Source organism: Bufo gargarizans, chromosome 1 (assembly GCF_014858855.1).
Source record: "Bufo gargarizans isolate SCDJY-AF-19 chromosome 1, ASM1485885v1, whole genome shotgun sequence".
NCBI classification, from domain to species: domain Eukaryota; kingdom Metazoa; phylum Chordata; class Amphibia; order Anura; family Bufonidae; genus Bufo; species Bufo gargarizans.
In genome coordinates this window covers 753,163,532-753,190,071 of record NC_058080.1, presented here as the reverse complement: position 1 = coordinate 753,190,071, position 26,540 = coordinate 753,163,532, and the positions used below count along the sequence as shown (strand labels likewise).

Below are 26,540 nucleotides of genomic sequence, written 5' to 3'. Positions count from 1 at the left end.
CAATAAACAGAAGATCCTAGAACTCACCCACAAGATGATTGAGCTGCTGACTGGAGAGGTGACACTGCTGGGAATGCTGGGACATTATACAGTAACAGCACTGGAGGGGTCTGGGTGATGATGGTATCATTGTGTTGTCAGGTTCCTATAAGGTGTCAGGATGTCACTGTCTATTTCTCCATGGAGGAGTGGGAGTATGTAGAAGGACACAAGGATCTGTACAAGGACGTCATGATGGAGAACCACCAGGCCCTTAAATCATCAGGTAATAGACAGGACTAAATACACATATCCTTTAATTATCTGTATGTAAAGAATGAATTCAGTCACTGTATGTGTCCCCCTACAGGAAGATCCAGTAAGAGAAGAACACCAGAGAGATGTCCCAGTCCTCATCCTCCACAGGATCATCAGGTAGATGGAGATATTCCCTATGATCTGTAGAAGGCTGTGAAGTCCTTGTGTTCAGTCTGGTTTTATTCCATAGTATTATATGTTTATATTTGTGTAATGAGAAAGGTGGAGATGACAGGGTTAACGCTGACCATAGACATTAGATGTTGTCTGTATGTGATCACTATGTTCTGGCTTTGGAGACTGCCAATGGGAATAAGTGACCAACAGGTTGGAGGCCAGTCTTCCTTCACAGAAACAACTTGATGCAGACCTCGTCGTGGTGAATATACATGTGTGTAAGCTTCCTGCAGCTATCTGGCCCAAATAAACCGCGCTGTCATGTCATTATTGGTTGTCCTGATAATTTACAGTATAATCTTCTCTATTTTTGTAGAAAATTCTGTAGGACTTCTGTGACTGTGAGACTTTTATATTTTCAGCTTTTGATACAGGATAAAGATCTGAGGAGTATTAATTCTAGAGAGACCTGTTTGAAGGGTGATGACCAGTGTAAGGAGGAATTTCCTACAGAGACATTTGTGTGGGGTGATGACCATTGTAAGGAGGAATTTCCTACAGAGACATTTGTGTGGGGTGATGACCAGTGTAAGGAAGAACCCCCTACAGAGACAGATATGTGGGAATATGAGCAATATAAGGAGGAATTTCCTACAGATATCTATCCAGGTGAGTAGTAACCACTAAATAGAGAAGAGTCTTAGACTGTACTTATTCACCAGCTTTTTTAGCTCCATTGTGTTATGTTCTGCCATATATTTCCTCATACAGCCAAAATACATATTATTTATGTATGAAAATGCCATACTGTTATAAGTTATGACATATGTTGTAAGTGTAAAACGCAAATGCAAGAATACAAGTGGATATTTAAATATTCCTCTGTAAAATAAGGCCGAAGCATTTGCCTAATTTTGGGGCTAAGGCCTCTTTCACACTTGCGTTGTCCGGATCCGGCGTGTACTCCACTTGCCGGAATTACACGCCGGATCCGGAAAAACGCAAGTGTACTGAAAGCATTTGAAGACGGATCCGTCTTCAAAATGCTTTCAGTGTTACTATGGCACCCAGGACGCTATTAAAGTCCTGGTTGCCATAGTAGGAGCAGGGAGCGGGGGAGCGGTATACTTACAGTCCGCGCGGCTCCCGGGGCGCTCCAGAATGACGTCAGAGCGCCCCATGCGCTTGGATCATGTGATCCATGCGATCACGTCATCCATGCGCTTGGGGCGCCCTGACGTCACTCTGGAGCGCCCCGGGAGCCGCACGGATGGTAAGTATGCTGCTCCCCGCTCCCCACTACACTTTACCATGGCTGCCAGGACTTTAGCGTCCCGGCAGCCATGGTAACCATTGAGAAAAAGCTAAACGTCGCATCCGGCAATGCGCCGAAACAACGTTTAGCTTAAGGCCGGATCCGGATCAATGCCTTTCAATGGGCATTCATTCCGGATCCGGCCTTGCGGCAAGTGTTCCGGATTTTTGGCCGGAGCAAAAAGCGCAGCATGCTGTGCTATTTGCTGCGACCAAAAAACGTTCCGTTCCGGAACGGAAGACATCCTGATGCATCCTGAAGGACGGACTGTCCATTCAGAATGCATTAGGATAATCCTGATCAGTATTCTTCCGGCATAGAGCCCCGACGACGGAACTCTATGCCGGAAGACAATAACGCAGATGTGAAAGAGCCCTAAAGAACCATTTTCTCCTATTTGATTTGGGAGGTATGGCTAAACCTTCTGTCTTGAAGAAGAGAAAAACTGTACTGCTTTAACTTTCTCTTTTATTGATAGTAGATTGACAGGAAAGGTGAAAGTACAGAATAAAACAGTAGCATTTAGAACATAAATATCCATGGTACATGGCATAAGACACAGAATAATCTGCTATACATGCAGTACATGGGATAATACGATGATAGTAATGAGCTATGAAACAAGTAACATATATAAACTATGGAAAATGTCACAAGATAGTGCTCTTACCGACTATGCTTGAAAACAGGCTAATAACAGATGATGGGGCAGGAAAACCAGTGAGAATGTTTGGCTCCTGAGACATAAGATGGTGGTTGCTTGCTGTACCAGCACAAGACTAGCAAGAACCAGGAACTACCCACAATGCCCTGGGACTCCCATAATGCATAGAGAAAAACAGGCTGAATGAAATACATAAACTCATCAGTAGATGGTGCTGTTACCACACAATGTAATGCACATGAATTACAACACAGGTAAAAATGCAATGTCAACTGATAAACACACAAACAACTGGATCTACATCTAGGGACAGAACACTCCCCGCTTGCCGTCAACCGACGTCACTATTGTATTCGTTGGGTGTAAACAGTAGAACGAGTTCTCCTACTGGTCTGAGGAACAATTTGGTCTCTCCCTGTCTCCATATTTTCAATTCTACTTTGCGTATAATTCCGTCCTTACTTGGGAATGTCTTAGTCACAAGACCTAACGGCCACTCGTTTCTTCGTGACTGGCAGTCTTTAATTAGGACTACATCGCCGGCCTGGAGGTTAGGCTTGCTGGTTTGCCACTTTCTCTCCTCGGTTGCAGAGTGGGAATGTATTGCTTTTTCCACTAATCCCAGAACGAGTTTGAGAGACTCTGTAAAGATCTTTGGAATTAAATTCTCCGGGTGGAACACAAATTTGTCTTTTGTGTAAGTAATGTGGCGGGTTTGAGAACTGTTGGATCATCAGGATTGCTAGAAATCGGAGTTAGCGGTCTGGCATTTATGATAGCCGATACTTCCGCGATTAAGGTAGTCAGGCTTTCATGAGTCAACTTTGAAGATCCTTTTTGTAAGAAGATTGCATCAAGGATTCTCCGTGCGATGCCTATCATCCTCTCCCAAGCACCTCCCATGTGTGAAGAGTGTGGTGGGTTGAAGGTCCAAGTGCATCCTCGTTCACTGAGGTATCTTTCTATGTTGTTAACATCTAAGTTGGAAGAGAGTTGTAGTTCTCTCGCTGCTCCGACGAAGTTTGTGCCTCGGTCAGAACGAATGTGTTTGACGGGTCCTCTAATGGCAATGAAACGTCGGAAGGCATTAATGAAACAGGAAGTATCCATAGATTCAATTACTTCAAAATGGACAGCTCTGATGGACAGACGGGTGAACATAATCGCCCAACGTTTCCCGTGCACACAGCCTCCCCTGGTTTGCCGGACAACAACAGGCGAAGGACCAAACACGTCTAGGCCAACATTAGTGAAGGGTGGATCCGTACTTAGTCGGTCATACAGGAGGTTTGCCATCTTCGGTGCCTGTGACATACCACGAAGTTTCCGACAGGTAACACATTTAAATATGAATCTGCATACACAAATTTTAGCTCCAACTATCCACAGTCCAGCCGCTCTTAGAGCTCCTTCAGTGAACAGACAACCTTGGTGCTTTGTCTGTTCATGGTGATGTTGCACGAGCAGAGTGGCTGTCCAGGAACTATCACAGGATGTTTCTCTGTTAGGGCTACATTGGCTTCCATAAGGCGTCCACCTACTCTTAAGAGCCCATCTTCGTCGATCACTGGGTCAAGTTTCCTTAAAACACTACCTTTGGGCACGGGTCTTTCGCTGACTACATAGTCGATTTCCGTTGCATAGGTTTCACGCTGTACAGCTTGGATGATTAAATTTTTTGACCGCTCTAGATCGAGAGCTGTGTAGACACGTTTACAATGATGCCAGCCGCTACAGATATTTTTATCTGCCGATGAGGTTGCTTTGTACGACCGAACAATGTGAGTTAGGCAAGTGATGGCACAGACAAGAGATCTCCAAGTATAGAATCTACTGAATCTGTGGGATTTCAGGTGGTGGTCCAGAGTCTCCGTATGTAACACAGATACCTGAGGACGTATCTCAACATCAGTATGTGGGTCTACTAGTTCAAACATGGCAGTTTCTGTTGTGTTGGGCGTCGGCTTCTAAAAAAAGGTGGGGCCTGTAAACCAAATTGTATCCTTGAGACGTTCAGCAGCAACGGATTTAGTTGCTTGGTCCGCAGGGTTAAGGGTGTAGGTACATATTTCTATTGTTCGGGAGAGGTAGATTTTCTGATCCTTAGGACTCTGTTGTTGACGTAGACATAGAAGCGTCTAGCTTCATTACAGATATATCCCAGTACTATCTTGCTATCTGTATAGAACTCAGAGTCTTTAACCTCTAGGTCCATTTCTACAGCGATGAGTTCGGCCAACTCCACCGCTAACACAGCGGCACATAGTTCCAGGCGTGGTATTGTGTGTTCCTGGAGTGGCATTAGTTTCGCTTTACTCATGACGAACCCTACATGGCAATGTCCGCTGGTATCTAATGTCTTCAAGTAAGCTACAGCCGCAATTGCTTTGATTGAAGCATCACAGAAAACACAGTTTTTGAGTCTCAACCTTGGTAGTTGGTACAGAAACATATGGACGAGCTATGTGAAGATCTGATAAGGCTGTAAAGGAATTCTTCCGGGCCATCCACGTGGTTCTTTCCTTCATGAGAAGAGGAGTATCCCAGTTCGACCCTTCTCTGGTGAAGTCTCTTAACATAGCTTTACCTTCGATGAGTATAGGAGCTGCAAATCCTAGTGGGTCATATAAACTGCTTATGGCTGACAGTATTCCTCTGTGAGTAGAGGGTTTTTCTTCTCTGTTAACCTGAAAAGTGAAAGTATCAGCTTTTATGTCCCAGAGTAGGCCAAGGCTCTGTTGCATCGGAGGCGAGTCAAAGCCTAGATCTAGGTCCTTCAAGTCTTCAGAATGGTCCTGAGAAGGAAAGGCTTCCATCAATTTCTGGCTGTTAGAAGCGATCTTGTGTAGCCTCAGGTTAGACAGAGAACATCTCCTGGGTTCTTTTTAGGAGACTGATTGCAGTCTCATCTGAGGGCATTGATTTCAGACAGTCATCCACACAGAAGTCCTTCTCTACAAAGAGTCTGACATCAGCTCCATACTTTTCTTCTACTTTCTGAGCTGCGTGTCTTAATTCATAGATGGCGACTGCAGGAGAAGGACTATTGCTGAAGATGTAAACTTTCATACGATACTCTGTAACATCTTTAGAGGGATCATTGTCCTTGAACTATATGAATCGCAAGAAATTTCTATGTTCTTTCTTAACTAGGAAGCAATAGAATATCTGTTGGATATCAGTCGTGAATGCAATGGAGTCTCTGCGAAAACGGAGAAGCACTCCTATGAGCTTGTTGTTTAGATCCGGTCCTGATCCGGTCCTGACAGCAAAACGTCATTCAATGATTCGCCTTCATACTTGGCGCTTGAGTCAAACACCATTCTGATCTGACCTGGCTTCTTCGGGTGATACACCCCAAACATGGGCAGGTACCAGCGTTCTTCCGATTCTTGAAGTACAGGTGATAGCTCTGCATGACCTTTCTGGAATATCTTTTCCATGAAGGTAAAGAAGTGATCTCTCATCTCAGGTTTGCTTCGTAGGTTGTGCCTGAGAGAGACAAATCGTTTGAAAACTTGCTCTCTTTTGTTGGGTAAGCGTTGTCTTTGAGGCTTAAAGGGTAGAGGTGCAACCCCATCCTGCACCATTCCCTGCTCCATTATATCTAGGAACAGTCTATCTTCGAATGACATCGCCATACGATTGTCCTCTTTAGTCTTGCGGAAGACTGTGGATCCCAGGTGGTCTTGATTGCCATCCCAGATGAAGTCATCGTAGGCAGGACCTGCAAGGGCACCTGATGATGAAGTGCTTTGAGGCAGTTCCCTAATGAAGAAGTGATTTTCACATGGTTGGAGAAGAGATGGGCGTCCATTCTCAAGTGTACTGGTAAGCATGCTGTTGACAGTTGTTGGTTTGTTTACACCTCCCAAACAGACTTCTCCTACAATGACCCATCGTAGGTCAAGTCTCTGGGCGTATGGAGCGTTGAGGTCCATTGATCTGCTGTCTAACTTTGTGGACCTGTAGGATATCCCTCCTGAGGAGTAAGACTATCTGAGCTTCAGAATCAAGGTTTGGGATCAGGTGTCTTATACGCTTCAGGTGAGGCTGATGCGCTGCTACTTCTGGCGTGGGTATCTCGGACCTGTTGTCAGGAATCTGGTTACATTCTAGTATAGTTGGTAAAGGCAGACGCACTTGACCATCGCTGGATTCAATTATGTAGCCGCTTCCGGCTGTTTCCACAGTACCAGCACAAGTTCTTAGAGAGTAGGGGGCCCCGGGTCCTCTGATGTCGAAGCTATCAAAGAAGGCAGACTTCACTAACGACTTGTTACTTTGATAGTCTAGAATTGTGTACACTTTGATGGCTTTGTCTCGGTTGTCTGCTGGGTAAACTCTCACTAGGGAGATTTTAGAGCAGGATCTGCCTCCTCTGAGGTCTCTGCAAACCTCTGTACATTTAGAAGTAACTGCCAAAGTGTCAGTATTTCTGTCTTTTCGCTCCCCGCTATGCTCTTGAGTTTTGGGTGAAGCCCACGGTGGTGGCCCAGGGTGTAGAGCTGTGTTATGATCTGTGCTGTCACATTCTGCACACTTTGCACTAACCTCACAGTCCCTAGCAAAGTGCAAAGTTGAAAACCAGCATTTAAAGCAGATGTTGTTCTCCTTGAGGAAGGTCTTGCGGTCTTCCAATTACTTTTCTCTGAAGGTTCTGCACTTAAGTAGGGAATGAGGCTTCCTGTGTAAGGGACACTGTCTGCTCCGGTCCTTGGGGTTGTCTCCTCTTTGATAGGAGCTGAACTCTTTATGGACTAAACCTGTGAAAGAAACGTAAATTTTGTGGACCTCCACCATTGCCCTACGAGGTTTACTGACTGAGGTGGTGGCATATGAGAATCATGAAATCAAAGCTAGGATCATTTCTGATTTTTGCTTGTTCAGAGACAAAATCTACAAACACATTAAATGGAGGAAATGGTACAAGTCTGTTTATACCGAGAACCATGCATGACCCACTTCTCTTGCAGGTTGTATGGGAGTTTCTGAACTATGGGATTTACACCTCTAGCAGTGTCAAGGAATGTCAATCCCACTAGATCCCCTTCTGCCTTTGCTACACTCAGCTCCATTAATAAGTCACTTAACTCTCTAAGCTTTGAATAGCCTTTGTTCGCTATTTTAGGAAAGTCCTCAATTCTCTTAAATAAGGCACTTTCTATGACCTCTGCTGCGCCATAAACCTCATCAAGTCTATCCCAGACCCTTTTTAGACCAACGTCTGGATAATTTACATTGATGTCTCTAATCCTTTTAGCGTGTTCGGCGGACTCACTTCTTAGCCATTTCACCAGGAGATCCAGTTCCTCACTACATGACAGACCTAAGTCTCTGGTGGCATTTTGGAAGGAAGCTCACCAAGCTCTATAGTTCTCAGCATGGTCGCTGAACTTTACAAGTCCCTTGGTGACCAGCTCACGTCGAGCAAGGAACCTGTCAAAGTCCATTGTGGCTTGATTGGCGCTGGGACCAGCTGGTGGTGTGTTGTCAGAGTGAATGTGTGGTGCACGGCCATACCTGTTAAAAGTCTCTGGTTTAATCCGGTCTGTGTAATACCATTCTGAAGCGAAGGGCATCTCTCTTAGCAGGGGCAGATTTCTGATTCTCTGTTCTGGAGAGACGTTGTTGTAGCCGGTTTCACTCTGATGTGTATTTTCTAGTTTGCTGCAAGGAGACTGATAGTCGACTTTCTGATTATCCGAATAAGCATGTTCGCTTGGCTTGTCAACAGACTGCTTTGTAATAAGCTGTGGATCTGGGTCGTCATCTGACTTGGAATGTTGATAGACGTATTGTAAGGTTCGCTGTTGTGGATCTTGAAATTCAATTCCTGGATGGACGATGCTGCGATGACTCTTGGTTTCCTGAAGTTCCGTGGCTTCTAGAAATTCTGCTTCTGCTATAGCAGCTGCTGTCTCTTTATCTGCGGTGAGTTTTTCTAGAGTCGCTTCAAATTGCGCTTTCTCCCTATTCAGAGAAGCTTCAAGTTGCGCTTTCTCCATCTTTATCTGCATCTCTTGTTCTGTTAAGCCGGATTTTGTCCTTTGCAGCTTCTGCTTTTGCGCGGGCAATGGCAGCAGCTTCTCTGATTGATGTCCTGTTAGAGCCACTTATCTGAGACCTTGTCTTGACTGAAGATGCTCGACTATTAGACATGTTGTGACTGTTAGGAGACTGCTGCGATATCCAAAAGTAGGCTCTTCGTTGATAATGGCGGGCTCCGTATAGTCTGATATTCGGTGCGACTGTTAGGAGGCTGCTGCGATATCCGTATGCAGGCTCTGCGTGGATAATGGCGGGCTCTGTCTAGTCTGATCTTCTGAGCTTGTTCTCAGCAGTCGTTTCACTATACTGTCCTCATACACGTTGGCACGGTGTGTAATCTGACATGTAGCTAAACCTTCTGTCTTGAAGAAGAGAAAAACTGTACTGCTTTAACTTTCTCTTTTATTGATAGTAGATTGACAGGAAAGGTGAAACTACAGAATAAAACAGTAGCATTTAGAACATAAATATCCATGGTACATGGCATAAGACACAGAATAATCTGCTACATGCAGTACATGGGATAATACGATGATAGTAATGAGCTATGAAACAAGTAACATATATAAACTATGGTAAATGTCACAAGATAGTGCTCTTACCGACTATGCTTGAAAACAGGCTAATAACAGATGATGGGGCAGGAAAACCAGTGAGAATGTTTGGCTCCTGAGACATAAGATGGTGGCTGCTTGCTGTACCAGCACAAGACTAGCAAGAACCAGGAACTACCCACAATGTCCTTGGACTCCTATAATGCATAGAGAAAAACAGGCTGAATGAAATACATAAACTCATCAGTAGATGGTGCTGTTACCACACAATGTAATTCGCATGAATTACAACACAGGTAAAAATGCAATGTCAACTGATAAACACACAAACGACTGGATCTACATCTAGGGACAGAACACAACAACTACCTCAATGTTATTGCCAGTACATCTTAAATTTTGGCATAAAGTTGTCAGAATCTGTCTGTTTCAAAACATGAATTCAAAATATTTGAGAATTAATAGGCTTACGCAGGCTAAGTGAATAAATATATTTACAATGTGTGATTAAAGACAAATCACATACTGAATAATAAAAAGTAAATGCATCACTAGCCTAAATATGCAACATGCAATATGGGGTGAGAATATGTATATCGTGCTATAACACATGGCTGTCTACAACGTTATAACACATGACCAACACCCCAGGGTGTATAAGAGATAAAGAAAATCAATACTTACATCCTACCTAGGATAAAGGTCTAGGTGGAGTCCCCCAAATATACACTCACCTAAAGAATTATTAGGAACACCTGTTCTATTTCTCATGAATGCGATTATCTAGTCAACCAATCACATGGCAGTTGCTTCAATGCATGTAGGATTGTGGTCCTGGTCAAGACAATCTCCTGAACTCCAAACTGAATGTCAGAATGGGAAAGAAAGGTGGGCTACAGCAGCAGAAGACCCCACCGGGTACCACTCATCTCCACTACAAATGGGAAAAAGAGGCTACAATTTGCACAAGCTCAGCAAAATTGGACTGTTGAAGACTGGAAAAATGTTGCCTGGTCTGATGAGTCTCGATTTCTGTTGAGACATTCAAATGGTAGAGTCCGAATTTGGCGTAAACAGAATCAGAACATGTATCCATCATGCCTTGTTACCACTGTGCAGGCTGGTGGTGGTGATGGTGTAATGGTGTGGGGGATGTTTTCTGGGCACACTTTAGGCCCCTTAGTGCCAATTGGCCATCGTTTAAATGCCACGGGCTACCTGAGCATTGTTTCTGACCATGTCCATCCCTTCATGACCACCATGTACCCATCCTCTGATGGCTACTTCCAGCAGGATAATGCACCATGTCACAAAGCTCGAATGATTTCAAATTGGTTTCTTGAACATGACAATGAGTTCACTGTACTAAAATGGCCCCCACAGTCACCAGATCTCAACCCAATAGAGCATCTTTGGGATGTGGTGGAACGGGAGCTTCGTGCCCTGGATGTGCATCCCTCAAATCTCTATCAACTGCAAGATGCTATCCTATCAATATGGGCCAACATTTCTAAAGAATGCTATCAGCACCTTGTTGAATCAATGCCATGTAGAATTAAGGCAGTTTTGAAGGCAAAAGGGGGTCCAACACCGTATTAGTATGGTGTTCCTAATAATTCTTTAGGTGAGTGTATGTGTCACAGAGTTTAAACCTTTTAGCCTATCCTCCAGTGTGCAGCACGCATGTATCTGAGATCACTCAGGAATGTTATCTTAACAGCGTTGTGGTACCACGAGAAACCCCCCAAAAAACCTCTATGACCCAATAAAGACTTCTGTAGTGCTGCTATTTGCCAGTCAGCAAGTGACACAAGCTGGGAGAAGTGTCCTTGCCACCAGAGTATAAGGGACGGCAAGGTGTTTTTTCCATTCGCCCATGACAGCACTATGAGAGGATCCGCCCCCACAGACAGGAAACCTGCAGAATAAAAGGGAGAACACTCTCCTTCCAATTCAGTGTGGTTGGGGAAGCCTGCAGTCTTTCTTTCAGGTTCCTTTTCTCTGGTGGTGCTCCTACGCTGACCCCTATAGTGGGCTTGATTTCTCCCCCAACATACCTGCTGTCCCCGGGAATATAATGCGGCTTCAGTTGGTGCGCTGAAAAGGACAGGCAGAGGCACAGCAAAACTCCTGAGAGAGTACTTTGTGTGCTGGAGCATGGAGTGCCTGGCGGTATCGCTGATGCGCTAGGGGCACGGACGTCCAGACCCCAGGGGGAGGAGGTGGAGTTTCCGGCAAGGAGTTAGGCCGGGGAGAGCGCCATGGGTCATGTGGTTTGGCGCGTGGAATCGGGCGTGACGTCATCAGAGAGCGCCTATGAGAAGGGCATGCGGTGAACTGAAAGCTGGCATCCTAAGCAGCGCTCTGGTGGCCAGCAATAGGAGAAGCATGGAGGAGGGACAAGCATGTTGAGAAGTCTGCAGTCCCTCCAGCCTTGACAAAACCAAGGAAGGTGGTGACTAAAAGGAAGAATAAAGAATGTGTTCTTTGTAAAACTGGGTTGTCATCTGAATGGGAGAAGAGGATGTGTCAGTCCTGTATTGATAAAACGGTGACTGAGGAATCGCCATAATTTTATAAATGTCTTCAGACACTAGTCAGATCGGAAGTTAATTCTACCTTATCATCCAAAAAAGAATCTAAAGTGAGACGACATAATACTGTACAGGAGCATATTTCGTTTGATTCTGATGAAGATGAGATACACTCCTCATTATATGGGCATTCTGTTGATTCATCCCTGTCTTCCTTGGAAGAAGGTGAAATCAGTGGTAGACACAGAAAAACTTCTAAAAGCCGTACATTCTACTATGGGCATTGAAGAGGCAAAAGAACCCAGGTCCATCCAAGATATGTTTGGGGGGCTAGAATCCATACACTGTTTAAAAACCCTGGGTCAGAAAAAGATAAATCTCTTCACTGACTAGACGTTAAAAGGACCTTGATTCATTATCTATCCTGCACTAAAGACTGGCGCAGATCTTCTTCACTCTTTGTTCTCTTTCAAGGAGTGAATAAGGGTAAGGCGGCCAAGTTCTATTGCTAGGTGGATTGTTTCTGCCATATCTTTGTCTTATCTTGTATCCGGGTTGTCTCCTCTGGTGGGTCTTAAGGCACATTCTACCAGGGCAGTTGCTACCTCCTGGGCAGAAAGATCCTCTGTTCCCATAGAGGATATTTGCAGAACAGCTACCTGGTCTTCTCCTTCAACCTTTTTTTAAACACTATCGGCTTGATTTGAACTCACCCCCTTAGGGGTCTTCCTTTGGGGAAAAGGTGCTTCTTTCTACTCTCCCACCCTGATTTTTCCTCTAGTAAATCTCTAGTGGTGCTGTCATAGGCGAAGGGTAAAATGATGATTACTTACTGGTAAATTGATTTTTCAGAGCCCATGTGTCACGGCGGACGTGCACTCAGTATAACAGATAACGCACCAACCAGGCTCTGGACGAGAGACAGGGGAAGGGTCACCTCCTAGCTCATCCCTGACCTCTTTCCCTGCACTGCTCAGCCCACATGCAGACCTTGAAGGTAGGTGTGCTGTGTCCTCCAGCCTGGGCTGACAAAACCCTGAACTCCCTGAGATGGTGAAGTGGGGAAATAGGAGCAGCCTGCTTGCACAGAACCTGGATGGGATAGATGACACAAACAACCAAACTAGAAATGACACTTATCTTAGAGAGCAGGAACTGACAGCCAACCTTCCCTCCAAGCTTCCCAGACCACAATGATCAGTATAATCCGCTAAGAGCACTTAGCTGGAGGCCATTTAAACTAATGACACCACCCAGTGCACCTGATGAGAGGCGGATCCAGCACGGCACCAAAACAAATACTAAACTCGTGCTGCTATCCTGGCCGACCTCCGCACATCGTCAGAGTGGGGCATGACCCCATGACAGCACCCTTATATTCCCTCCCTGCTGGTTTTTTTCTGGTTGTCTTATACTTACACGGGTGTAGCAAAAAAAAAAAAAAAAGACTTGATATTAAGCGAAAATTATTATTGATTATCTAACATTATGTTGGAGGACTTCCTTCGATGCTTAGATATCACACTGAATTGGGAGGAGAGTGTCCGCCCTTTTATTCTGCAGGCTTCCTGTCTGTGGGGGCGGATCCTCTTGTGGTGCTGTCATGGGCTCTGGAAAATCAAATTACCGGCAAGTAATCATAATTTTTTTTGCAAATCATGTTGTGGGTCTGGCTTCTTTTTTTTTAACGTTGTTTTGCCCGTATACTTTGTTATAGGAAGTAAATGCCTTAAAGACTTTGGACACCTTTGAGAACAATTTAGTTTTTTGTTTTATAGCATTTTACTCATTTAGTGCTTAAAATAATGTTTTCAATTGGTCTTTATGAAAAATATTGAGCTGTTCTGTCACAAAGGGTTAACTGTTTTTCTATCTGTTTGCATCCTACTTTCACTTTGTGCCGGTTATCTAATAACCCTTATCTCACTCCATATTTTTAATAAAGACCAACTGAAAAAATAATTTTTAGCTCATAATTAGTACAATGCAATAATTTAAAAAATGCCCCAAAGGTGTCCATAGCCTTTAAAGGGAATGTGTAATTCGAAAATTACCTGTTTTTATGTTAAACATATTTTTAGTGATGATATTTTAAATTTTCCATGTCACTACCTATATTTTAAAAATCCTAAAGTCCAGTAGTTTTCACACTGGCCTAATAATAGGCCCCACTTCTTGTTTTCTACAGATAATTTTTCAGCAGTCATCTTATTATCACAGTCAGGATTCCAATGACAGCTATTACAGAATCTAAGACAGGATCCACCATTCACAATAGGTGATATCAAGGCTTATTTACTCCCTCCTGACCTCTGCACAGGTCTCAGAGCATGCCAAGATAACTCTCCCAAAGAAGTCAGTGAGGACCCCTCATGTCCATGGTGTCTATGGCCCATGGTGGCTGCTGTAAAGCATATCTGTAAGTGCTGTTAGAAATAACTCCAACAGGTTGGCAGCCCTCATAATCATGTTCAGGAAATAGAAAAAATAAATAAAATCTACAATCAGAAAATAAAAATAGATATGGATGTGTGTCACTATCTGGTTTTAAAGGCTATCTACACATTTGGAGACAATTTTTTCTGATTTAATTTTACTCATTTTGGGGTAAAAATCATTGTTTTAATTGACCTTTATTAAAAATATTGAGCCATTCTGTCACAAAGGGTTAACTGTTTATCTAGCTGTGGGAATAGTACTTTCACTTTGGGGTCATCTAATAACCCTTATCTCTAAATTAGTAAAAGGTCATTAAGCCACATTCTTATCAGTAAGGTAAGAATGGAGCTTAATTGAGTGTTTATAAGATCAGAGATAAGGAGCCCATCGGTTCTCTGCCTGAAGGAGCATAGAGAAAATACACATCCTGCTAGCAGAAAAACAGCTCATAATTTTTAATAAAGATCAATAGAAAAAATGATTTTTAGCTCAAAATGAGTACAATGCAATAATAAACAAATAATACAAAAAAATTGCCACCAAAGGTGTACATAGCCTTTGAAGGGTTTTTTCAGGCTTGTAATATTGATGCCCTATCCTCAGGATAGGTCATCAATATTAGATCGGCGGGGGTGCTTTCTCTTCATACAGGGGTGCCGGATGTTGGACCCCTGCCGATCTGATACTGATGACCGATCCTGAAGACAGGTCATCAGTATTAAAAGCCTGGAAAACCCCTTTAACCTCTTCAGGACACATGACATGTGTTGTTCCGATCACTGCCGCCCGGCTGGCAGTGATCGGAACAAGGTGCCTGCTCAAATCATTGAGCCTAGGTGCCTGCTCAATGCGCGGGGGGGTCCCGTGACCAGGGCTGCCATAAGAAATTTTGGGGCCCCTTACACAGCTCAAGGCCTGGGCCCCCCCTCCTAGCCCGCCCCTTTAGAATCCATCCTGACTCCACTTCCCCTCCACCCCCAAGGACCTACCCCCAATTTCATAATTTTTTTACAACTACAAAGACAGTAAAAAGTGATAATCAGTGATTTCAGTAAGGAATTCATTTTTGACCAAATAATATAAAGCCTGCTACCACGACGAGGTAGACTCTTTTAAGCAGGACCCTCCACTAACACTAACTACACTATCTGTTCTAATCTGCCCTAGCAATCTTCCCCTGGCACATTTAAAAAAAAACTAAAAACTAAAAAAGCACAAGGTTTACTGTTACAGTGTTATGGGGGGATCTGTGGATGACGTACTGTTATGGGGGGAATCTGTGGAGGACTTACTCTTATGGGGGGAATGTGTGGATGACACACTGTTATGGGGGGATCTGTGGATGACACACTGTTATGGGGGATCTGTGGATGACACACTGCTATGGGGGAATCTGTGGATGACACACTGTTATGGGGGATCTGTGGATGACACACTGTTATGGGGGAATCTGTAGATGACACACTGTTATGGGGGAATCTGTGGATGACACACTGTTATGGGGGGATCTGTGGATGACACACTGTTATGGGGGGATCTGTGGATGACACACTGTTATGGGGGGATCTGTGGATGACACACTGTTATGGGGGATCTGTGGATGACACTGTTATGGGGGATCTGTGGATGACACACTGTTATGGAGGAATCTGTGGATGACACACTGTTATGGGGGATCTGTGGATGACATTGTTATGGGGGATCTGTGGATGACACACTGTTATGGGGGAATCTGTGGATGACACACTGTTATGGGGGAATCTGTGGATGACATTGTTATGGGGGATCTGTGGATGACACACTGTTATGGGGGATCTGTGGATGACACACTGTTATGAGGAATCTCTGGATGACGCACTGTTATGAGGAATCTGTGGATGACACTGTTATGGGGATCTGTGGATAACACTGTTATGGGGATCTGTGGGTGACACTGTTATGGGGGATCTGTGGATGACACACTGTTATGGGGGATCTGTGGGTGACACACTGTTATGGGGGGGTCTGTGGGTGACGCACTGTTATGAGGGATCTGTGGATGACACTCAACCACTCTCAAACCCAACTGGTCAAACTTGTTAAATGGATCCCAAACACAATATGCACAATAACACCCCCCACCCCCTCCAACACTTAATTAACCCCTTCATGGCCTAAACATTTTTTTCAAAGCTGAACACTAAATAGGGCTGGGTGGGCTGGCAAGGGAGGGGTTAATAACAATGATGGAGGATCATGGCCCTGTGGGATAATCCAGAAAACAGCTTTGCATTTTACCCCTGAGCAAAGACCACACAACAAGTTGGACATGCAGTACTTTTAGTCCGGCGGCCTTTCGCCATGCACTGCCGTGCTGGGCCAGAGCTCCACCCCTGTCCCCATTATAGTCAATGGGGACGGAGCGGTGGTCCGGCGAAATAACGGCAGGACGGATCTGACAGGGTGAACAGCCTGTCGGATCCGTCCTGCCGCTAGTGTGAAAGTAGCCTTACAATCTCATGGCTTCTGAGCAACAGATCGCGTGGTCTTCACAGGCATCTGTCCCTTCTCTTATCTCTCTGCTCCTGTCCCTTAATCTTATCACTGCTGCAACAAAAGCATCAGCCTCAGTGTAAACTGTTCTAGTGACTCGCGGCTCTTTTAACTCAAAGAATCGAATGAGTCTCTAAGTCGGATCTTTAGATTCTTTTAACCTGAGACTCATTCGATTCTTTCTTAGACTCCCTGTACTTGTGTCAGTGACTCAGACTCAGAGCTGCTAGTGCTTTCCTTGCCTCAGCTCTGATTGGTTGGTGGGCGGGGAGGGGAGGGGCTGGCAGAAGCAGCTTCCACTCTAGGATCAGATTACACTCCTCCCAAGTCCCTCCCCTCCCTGCTGCCAGCGGCTCTGCTATTGTGTGCTGTGACTCACTGACTCAGCTCTGATTGGTTGGTGGGCGGGGAGGGGAGGGGCTGGCAGAAGCAGCTTCCACTCTAGGATCAGATTACACTCCTCCCGAGTCCCTCCCCTCCCTGCTGCCAGTGGCTCTGCTATTGTGTGCTGTGACTCACTGACTCAGCTCTGATTGGTTGGTGGGCGGGGAGGGGAGGGGCTGGCAGAAGCAGCTTCCACACTATGATCAGATTACACTCCTCCCGAGTCCCTCCCTGCTGCCAGCGTGAGCGGCTTTGCTATTGTGTGCTGTGTGACTCACTGACTCAGACTGAGCGGCTTCACACGGATCGGCTCAGTCAGAGGAATCGACTCCTCCGGTTCAGTGAACTGAATCGATTCAAATGAAAGATTCGTTCATGAACTGGACTTCACTAGCAAGGAATGATCAATTGCCCCCCTCTAGCGATGCAATAAAGTTCAACTCAAGTGACTGACAAATGAGAGGGGGTAAAAAAAAAAAAAAAAAAAAAAAAAAAAAAAATTTTTTTTTTTTTTTTTTTTACATTGGAACTGGCCGGGCCCCCCCCAGGGTCTGGGCCCCTTACTGGGGTATTGGCTGTACCCCCCTGATGGCGGCCCTGCCCGTGACCCCCCCATGTCGGTGATCGCAACAAACCGCAGGTCAATTCAGACCTGCGGTTTGATGCGCTTTTTGCCGTTTCTGATCCCTGCGGTCCCTGACCGCGGGGATCAGAAACTTTACAATGCCCAAAATATATATGTTCTTCCTCCCCCTGCACCCCTGAATGATATTATGTGGGCGGGTGGTGCAGGGGGAGGGTTGCGGGCGGTGCGGGAGGCGGGCAGTGCGGCAGGCGGGATCGCGATCCCCCGCCCGCCTCCCCTTGAATAATCGTTGGCGTCTAGTGGGTATACCAGGGTGCCAGCACATTGCTGGCACCCTGGTATAAACGGCTGACATCGGTGATGCGATGTCAGCCGTTTAACCCTTTCCATACAGCGGTCCATACGGACCGCTGTATGGAAAAGGTTAACAGCGCAGGGAGCTCCCTCCCTCTCCGATCGGGGGGCTGCTGTGCCTTTGCAGCCCCCCGATGGGAGAGGGAGAAAGCCCCCAGACAGCCCCCCGAAGCCCCGTCCTCACCCTTCCCCGTCTGCGAAGTTGTGGCAGACTGGGAAGGTTCCCATGGCAACAGGACGCCTGCTCAGGCGTCCTGCTGTCCATGGTGCTGAACAGATCTATGCTAAAAGCATAGATCTGTTCAGTGTAAGTAAAATACAGTGCAGTACCCTATATAGAGTACAGTACTGTATTATACAGACATCAGACCCACTGGATCTTCAAGAACCAAGTGGGTCTGGGTAAAAAAAAAGTGAAAAAAATTAAAAAATCAAAAAACACATTTATCACTGATTAAAAATGAAAAAAAATTAAATTCCCTACACATGTTTGGTATCGCCGCGTCCGTAACGACCTGATCTATAAAACGGTCATGTTACTTTACCCGAACGGTGAACGCCATAAAAAAAAAAATTAAAAACTATGATGAAATTGAAATTTTGCCCACCTTACTTCCCAAAAAAAGGTAATAAAAGTGATCAAAAAAGTCGCATGTACGCCAAAATTGTAACAATCAAACCGTCATCTCATCCCGCAAAAAATGAGACCCTATTTAAGATAATCGCCCAAAAACTGAAAAAACTATGGCTCTTAGACTATGGAAACACTAACATTTTTTTTGTTTCAAAAATGAAATCATTGTGTAAAACTTACATAAATTTTAAAAAAGTATACATATTAGGTATTGCCGCGTCCGTATGGACCGGCTCTATAAAAATATCACATTACCTAACCCCTCAGGTGAACACCGTAAAAATTTTTTAAAAAAAACGGTGTAAAAAAAGCGATTTTTTTTTTGTCATCTTACGTCACAAAAAGTGTAATAGCAAGCGATCAAAAAATCATATGCACCCCAAAATAGTGCCAATCAAACCGTCATCTCATCCCGCAAAAAAAGAGACCCTACTTAAGATAATCGCCCAAAAACTGAAAAAACTATGGCTCTTAGACTATGGAGAAACTAAAACTTTTTTTGTTTTAAAAATGAAATCATTGTGTAAAACTTACATAAATAAAAAAATTGTATACATATTATGTATCGCCGCGTCCGTGACAACCTGCTCTATAAAATTACCACATGATCTAACCTGTCAGATGAATGTTGTAAATAACAAAAAAAAACTGTGCCAAAAAGGTATTTCTTGTTACCTTGCCGCACAAAAAGTGTAATATAGAGCAACCAAAAATCCTATGTACCCTAAACTAGTACCAACAAAACTGCCACCCTATCCCGTAGTTTCTAAAATGGGGTCACTTTTTTAGAGTTTCTACTCTAGGGGTGCATCAGGGGGGCTTCAAATGGGAGATGGTGTAAAAAACAAACAGTCCAGCAAAATCCAGCCTTCCAAAAACCGTATGGCATTCCTTTCCTTCTGCGCCCTGCCGTGTGCCCGTACAGCAGTTTACGACCACATATGGGGTGTTTCTGTAGACTACAGAATTAGGGCCATAAATAATGAGTTTTGTTTGGCTGGTAACCCTTTCTTTGTAACTGGAAAAAAAATATTAAAATGGAAAATCTGCCAAAAAAGTGAAATTTGGAAATTGTATCTCTATTTTCCATTAAATCTTGTGCAACACCTAAAGGGTTAAAAATGTATGTAAAATCAGTTTTGAATACCTTGAGGGGTGTAGTTTCTTAGATGGGGTTACTTTTATGGAGTTTCTACTCTAGGGGTGCATCAGGGGGCTTCAAATGGGACATGGTGTCACAAAAACAGTGCAGCAAAATCTGGCTTCCAAAAACCAAACGGCGCACCTTTCACTCTACGCCCCGCTGTGTGGCCGTACAGTAGTTTACGGCCACATATGGGGTGTTTCTGTAAACGGCAGAGTCAGGGCAATAAAGATACAGTCTTGTTTGGCTGTTAACCCTTGCTTTGTTGGTGGAAAAAATGGGTTAAAATTGAAAATTAGACAAAAAAATGAAATTCTCAAATTTCATCCCCATTTGCCAATAACTCTTGTGCAACACCTAAAGGGTTAACGACGTATGTAAAATCAGTTTTGAATACCTTGAGGGGTGTAGTTTCTTAGATGGGGTCATTTTGGGAGGTTTCTATTATCTAAGCCTCACAATATGACTTCAAATCTGAACTGGTCCATAAAAAGTGGGATTATGAAGATTTCTGAAAATTTTCAAAATTTGCTTCTAAACTTCTAAGCCTTGTAACATCCCCAAAAAATAAAATATCATTCCCAAAATGCTACAAACATGAAGTAGACATATGGGGAATGTAAAGTCATCACAATTTTTGGGGGTATTACTATGTATTACAGAAGTAGAGAAACTGAAACTTTGAAATTTGCAAATTTTTGAAATTTTTTGGTAAATTAGGTATTATTTTGTGCAAAAAAAAAAAATTTGTTTGACTTCATTTTACCAGTGTCATGAAGTACAATATGTGACGAAAAAACAATCTCAGAATGGCCTGGATAAGTCAAAGCGTTTTAAAGTTATCAGCACTTAAAGTGACAGTGGTCAGATTTGCAAAAAATGGCCTGGTCCTTAAGGTGAAATAAGGCTGTGTCCCTAAGGGGTTAAGGGCTCTTTCACATGAGCGGATCCCGTGCGTGGAATCCGTTGCGTAAAATGAGTGCCAAGCCCCGTTCCGGACAGCAGAGACACGGAGCATTAACATGATTGATAATGCCCCGTGCCTCTCTGTGATCTTTTTACTACAAAATCACAGTGAGATAAAATTGTCAATGTGATTTTGTAGTAAAAAGGTCGCAGAAAGGCAAAGATCATTATCAATCATGTTAATGCTCCGTGTCTCTGCTGTCCGGATTGGGGCTTGGCTCTCTTTCACGCAGCAGATTACCTGCACGGCATCCGCTCGCGTGAAAGAGCACTAACTGTCAGAAAAAAATATAGGTGTAGGTGACACATTCCATTTAAAATAGCATATAAAAGTGTGTGCCCAAAAATGGTACAGAAACCTTGTATATAAAAAAAAGAGAAAAAAACTTTTCTGTAGAACCCAAAAAAGCCTGCCACATAAAAATTGTGGGGGATTTATCAAAATGTTGTGAGAAAATACATTAATCACATATTTAAATGTCCTGTCTGACCGGCTCTCTCACTTTTCACTTTACTTTTCAAACTGCTGTGCATGCCGCAACTGTCTCTAAGTTCTGCCACAAATGGTTAACATTTACAACAGAAGATAAGACGAAACAATTTTTTTTCCCAGTAAAATGCAGCAGAAAAAAGGTGCAAATACAATGCTATACAGTACCGTGCAAAAGCTTTAAACAGGTGTGGAAAAGGCTGCCAAGTAAGAATACTTTCAAACATATAAGTATTAATCGTTTATTTTTATAAATTAACAAAATGCAAAGTGGAAGAACAAAAGGGAAATCTAAATTCAATCAATATTTGCTGTGAGTGACCCCCCTCTGCTGTTTTTCTAGGTACACTTAACACAGTTTTTTCAGGAAATTGGTGGGAAAGTTGTTCCAAACATCTTGGAGAACTAACCACAGATGTTCTGTGGATGTAGATGTAGGCTTGCTCAAATCCTTGTGTCTCCTTAGACAATCCCAGAGAGACTGGATAAAGAGATTAGAGCTCTGTGGGGGCCATATCATCACTTCTAGGACTCCATGTTCTTAATGAGATTGGCTCCATGTTTGGGGCCGCTGTCCTGCTGCAGAATCAATTTGGAGCCAGTCAGACACCTTCCTGATGGTATTGCATGATGGATAAGTATCTTTCTATATTCCTCATTAATCAGGCATCCATGAGGACCCTAGATGCAGGGGGGGCGGCAAGGAAACCTTGTGTAGTAGATGAAAAATGCATCATGCTTGTTTCCCTTCAAAATCGGAAGATGGCCAATAGCTTCATCAGCTCAGAACTGGCAGAAACCATTGGGACCTGGGTGGTCTTCACAGAGGAATTGCAGCCAAAAAGCCATTTGGATGTGGAAACGAGACCAAACGACTGAACTATGAATAAAAACATGTGAACTAGGGTGCAGAAAATGGGCAGCAGGTGATCTGGACTAATGAGTCAAAATTTGAAATATTTGGCTGTAATAGAAGGCAGTTTGTTTGTTGAAGGCCCAAAGAGTGGTACAGCAGTAATGAGTTTCTGCAGGCAACAGTGAAGCACGGCGGTGGAGGCTCCTTGAAAATTTGGGGCTATATTTCAGCAAATGTAGTTGGGGATTTGGTCAGGATTAATCGTGTCCTCAGCAATGCGTAATACAGGCAGATACTTATCCATCATGCAATACCATAAGGCTACATTCACACGTCAGTATTTTTCTATAATCCGAATTTCAGTCAGTTTTTTGCGGATCCGTTGTTCCTGAAAATGTTTCCGTATGTCATCCGTATGTCATCCGTTTTTTGCGGATCCGCAAAAAACGGAAACATGTATACATTCAATAATCAAATAAAGTTGTTTGGATTTCTTTGAAAAAAAAATAAAAAAAAATAAAAATTTATTTGCTATGTGTTTCCAGGAACGGATTCCGCAAAAAACGGAAGACATACGGAATGACATCCGAATGTCTTCCGTTTTTTGCGGATCCATTGACTTTGTATTGTACCAGGATCCGAATTTTGCGGAAAAGAATAGGACATGTTTTATATTTAAACGGACATGCGGAACGGAACAACGGAAACGGACAGCACACATTGTGCTGTCCGATTTTTTCCAGGACCCATTGAAAATGAATGGGTCCAGATCTGGTCCTGATCTGTTCCGCAAAAAACGGAACAGATCAGGAAAGAAAAAACGGACGTGTGAGACATCTGATCCACATCAGCTCCAAATTTATTCTACAGCAGGACTACGGCCCCAAACATCCAGTGTAAAGAAGTAAAAGGAGTCCTGGAAGTGATGATATAGACCCCCCAGACCGATGATCTCATCACAAAGTCTGTCTGAGATTACATAAAGAGAAGGAAGGATTTGAGTAAGCCTACATCCACGAAAGATCTGTGGTTAGGTATCCAAGATTTTTGGGACAACCTCCTTGCCAAGTTTGTTTAAAAACTGTTTGCAAGTATACCTAGAAGAACTGATGCTGATGGTGGTCACAGCAAATATAGAATGGATTTAGATTTCTCTTTTGTTCATTCACTTTGCATTTGTTTAACTGATAAAAATAAACTATTAACACTTCTATTTTTAAAAGTGGCATTTTTCCACACCTGCCTTCTTTTGCACAATACTGTATGTTGGGCCTATGTGTGAAGAAAGACTATCACTTGCATCAAAGCCATGGCCATTTTGTATTGTATGTGACCCTACTGCTCTTACCCTCTGAACTGCTCTCTGATAAGCTGTACGTACATAGCTGTCATATAGTGTGTGACGGACACCACCTAAGAGCACTGATTCAAAGGTCACTTTATAATTCTCCACCGAGCGTTTCACTAGGAAAGCGTTGGGGCAGGCATACTAAAAAATAACCCTCTGAAGATGCTGGCTTCAACGCAGCAGTGGACAACTACAAGAGAAGAGCATGGTGGCCCACTGGCATTATCTACTGTTCCTTGCTGTGAGGTTCACTGTTAGATTGTCATCTGCTTTCCCATCACTGTTTTGAGCTGGCTATACACTCCAGAATGCTCGTTTGGCTGAAAGCTGTCTCCAAAATCTCTATACATATGCACGTTGGCCTTCGCCAAACTACATGTATTGTGAATAGGGAGAAGGGAAGACACCTTTGAAGGCTGCTAATCTTCCCAAGAACAAAGTGTCAAGCATGTAGAAATCTAACTTCCCGATCCTTAAACACATTAAATGGTAGGTGGGTTCAGTCAACATTAATCTAACATGACCAGCTTCAGTCAATTCATAATTGCATTTTCTTACTTTCAGTATCTTGCAATTTTATGGATACCTTATTATAGAAATGCTATAAATTATCAATATAATTTTATGGTTATAAATAATAAAAGCTGTTTTATTCTTGGCAGGTTACTGTATCAGGAGCTCAGAGGGACATTTGATAGTACAATCATCTGCTTTAAAAGCTGAAGATATCACACAAGATACATATGAAGAGCATGCCATTATCCCACATGTACCCTCAGCCCTTCACAGCAAAGATCTAGATCCTTTTCAACATCTATCATCTGATTCATCACAGACTGTAGAGCAAAATACAAGCCACAGAAGTGATGTTGTACCTAAAAGAGCAAACACGGATGAGAAGCCATTTTCATGTTCAGAATGTGGGAAATGTTATAGTGTTAAGTCATCTCTTGTTGAACATCAAAGAACTCACACAGGAGAGAAGTCATTTTCATGTTCAGAATGTGGAAAATGTTTTACCCAGAAATCAAAACTTTTTAGACATCAGACAGTTCACACAGGAGAGAAACCATTTTCATGTTTAGAATGTGGGAAATGTTTTACACAGAAAATAACCCTTTTGAGACATCGGAGAAGTCACACAGGGGAGAAGCCATTTTCATGTGCAGAATGTGGGAAATGTTTCTTAAGAAAAGCAGATCTTCTTGAACATCAGAAAATTCACATGGGAGAGAATCCACTTTCATGTTCTAAGTGTGGAAAATGTTATAGCGTCAAATCAAATCTTGTTCGACATCAGAGAAGTCACACAGGGGAGAAGCCATTTTTATGCCTAGAATGTGGCAAATGTTTTATAACAAATACAGAGCTTGTTGATCATGAGAGAATTCACACAGGGGAGAAGCCCTTTTCTTGTTCAGAATGTGGGAAATGTTATAGCGTAAAATCAAATCTTTTTCGACATCAAAGAAGTCACACAGGGAAGAAGCCGTTTTTTTGCCTAGAATGTGGGAAATGTTTTTCTCAAAAATCAAATCTTCTCGTACACAAAAGAACTCACACAGGTGAGAAGCCATTTTCTTGTCCTGAATGTGGGAAATGTTTCTCAAGAAAAGCAGATCTTGTTGAACATCATAGAATTCACACGGGGGAGAATCCACTTTCATGTTCAGAATGTGGGAAATGTTATAGCATTAAAGCTAATCTTGTTCGACATCAAAGAACTCACACGGGGGAGAAGCCATTTTCCTGCTCAGAATGTGGGAAATGTTTTTCTCAAAAATCACATCTTCTTGTACACCAAAGAACTCATACGGGAGAGAAGCTATTTTCATGTACGGAATGTGAGAAATGTTTTAGTTGGAAATCGCAACTTGTTGAACATCTGCGAACTCACACAGGGGAGAAGCCATATTCATGTTCAGAATGTGGGAAATGCTTCATAAGAAAAGCAAGTCTTGTTGAACATCAGAAAATTCACACAGGAGAGATGCCATTTTCATGCCAAGATTGTGGAAAATGCTATACCTGGATGTCACAACTTGTTGAACATCAACGGACTCACACAGGGGAGAAACCATTTTCATGCCAAGAATGTGGGAAATGTTTCATAAGAAAAGCAGCTCTTGTTAAACATCAGAAAATTCACACTGGAGAGAAGCCATTTTCAGGCCAAGAAAGTGGGAAATTTTATAGTGATAAATCAAACTTTCTTCAACATTAAAGAAGCCACACAAGGGAGAGAAGGTGAGGGCTAACTTCCTATACTCTACTTAGTGATGGCACAGCAGTTGTGTACGTGCAATCAGCAGTAGGAGCCAGCCATAATATATAGCCAGGCTTTCACTGCAATGGCCAGGATTGGAGCTAGCTCCGTTCCTGGCTATGTAACCCCATTAGATGCCACAGTCTGTAGTAAACATAGCGTCAAAGTGGTAAAGCAGAGGAAGGGGGCTCACTCTGACCCTATATCATGTACCTTCCCCTGGGCAACGAGATCAGAGTAATCATAATTGCTAAGGCAGCCGGAGGCCTAACAATGGCCTCCAGGTTTGTAAAGTACAGACCTTGCACAAGGGTTTGATAGGTTACCTGTCTGCAGAATACTAACAGGCAGACATTATGACTGTACTACATAATTAGTGCAGTGTAGAATGTAAGCTGTCAACGGACTGAAATAATATGAGTTCAATTAGCGTTGAGTGAACTGAAGCAATCGAAGCATATTTCGCTCCAAAGTTTAGGAAAACTTTGATTCATCACAAATCCGAATTTCCTTGCACTTTGTGGTAACGAATCAGTATTTTCTAAAATGGCGGCTGCAGGTGTTACAAAGTGAAAGTAAGAAGTCCGGAAACGTAAGATCCTCCATAATGCCGCGCAGCCAGCCAATCCGCAGGTAGCCATCCCCTATGATGTCACAGCCCTATAAAACCCTCATCCCGTACGGTCTCTGCCACTGTTCTGTGAGCTGATCCTAGGGAGAGATGTGACAAGCGCTCATGTGCTAGGGCCAGTGTTGCTGCAAAGTGTTAATAGGGCAATATTTGAGAAGGAGACTGCAGGGAGAGTGCATCGCTGTGTGCATCACGTTCCAGAGCATCGACATTCAGAGTTAATCCATTAGTTTAGTGCTAAAGTTACTGTGCTTCAGTATTAGAGACAGGAGTAATATATCACCATGTGCATCACTGTGCAATGTACCAACATTCATAGCTAATCCCTTCTTTTAGAGAATCAGTTACTGTGCATCACTATTAAAGGCAGGTCTTATA

General features: G+C 43.4%; 2 protein-coding genes across 2 annotated transcripts in view; both read left to right on the top strand.

Moving 5' to 3' along the window:
- The window catches only part of LOC122925102 (gastrula zinc finger protein XlCGF57.1-like), a 139,304-nt gene that overhangs the window by 27,187 nt on the left and 85,577 nt on the right, over window positions 1–26,540 (top strand). The gene's annotated exons all lie outside the window — the stretch shown is intronic.
- LOC122925101 (gastrula zinc finger protein XlCGF26.1-like) lies at window positions 46–26,540 on the top strand. Its single transcript, XM_044276616.1, has 5 exons — window positions 46–58; window positions 142–265; window positions 350–414; window positions 837–1,083; window positions 23,928–26,540. The coding sequence occupies exons 2-5, from the start codon at window positions 181–183 to the stop codon at window positions 25,487–25,489; spliced, it is 1,959 nt and encodes a 652-aa protein (XP_044132551.1). The 5' UTR covers window positions 46–58; window positions 142–180; the 3' UTR covers window positions 25,490–26,540.

Coding starts and splice junctions, on each gene's coding strand:
- LOC122925101 (XM_044276616.1), top strand. CDS start 181: ATGGAGGAGTGGGAGTATGTAGAAGGACACAAGGATCTGTACAAGGAC. Junction 415..836: donor ATCCTCCACAGGATCATCAG/GTAGATGGAGAT, acceptor TTATATTTTCAG/CTTTTGATACAGGATAAAGA. Junction 1,084..23,927: donor TCCTACAGATATCTATCCAG/GTGAGTAGTAAC, acceptor TATTCTTGGCAG/GTTACTGTATCAGGAGCTCA.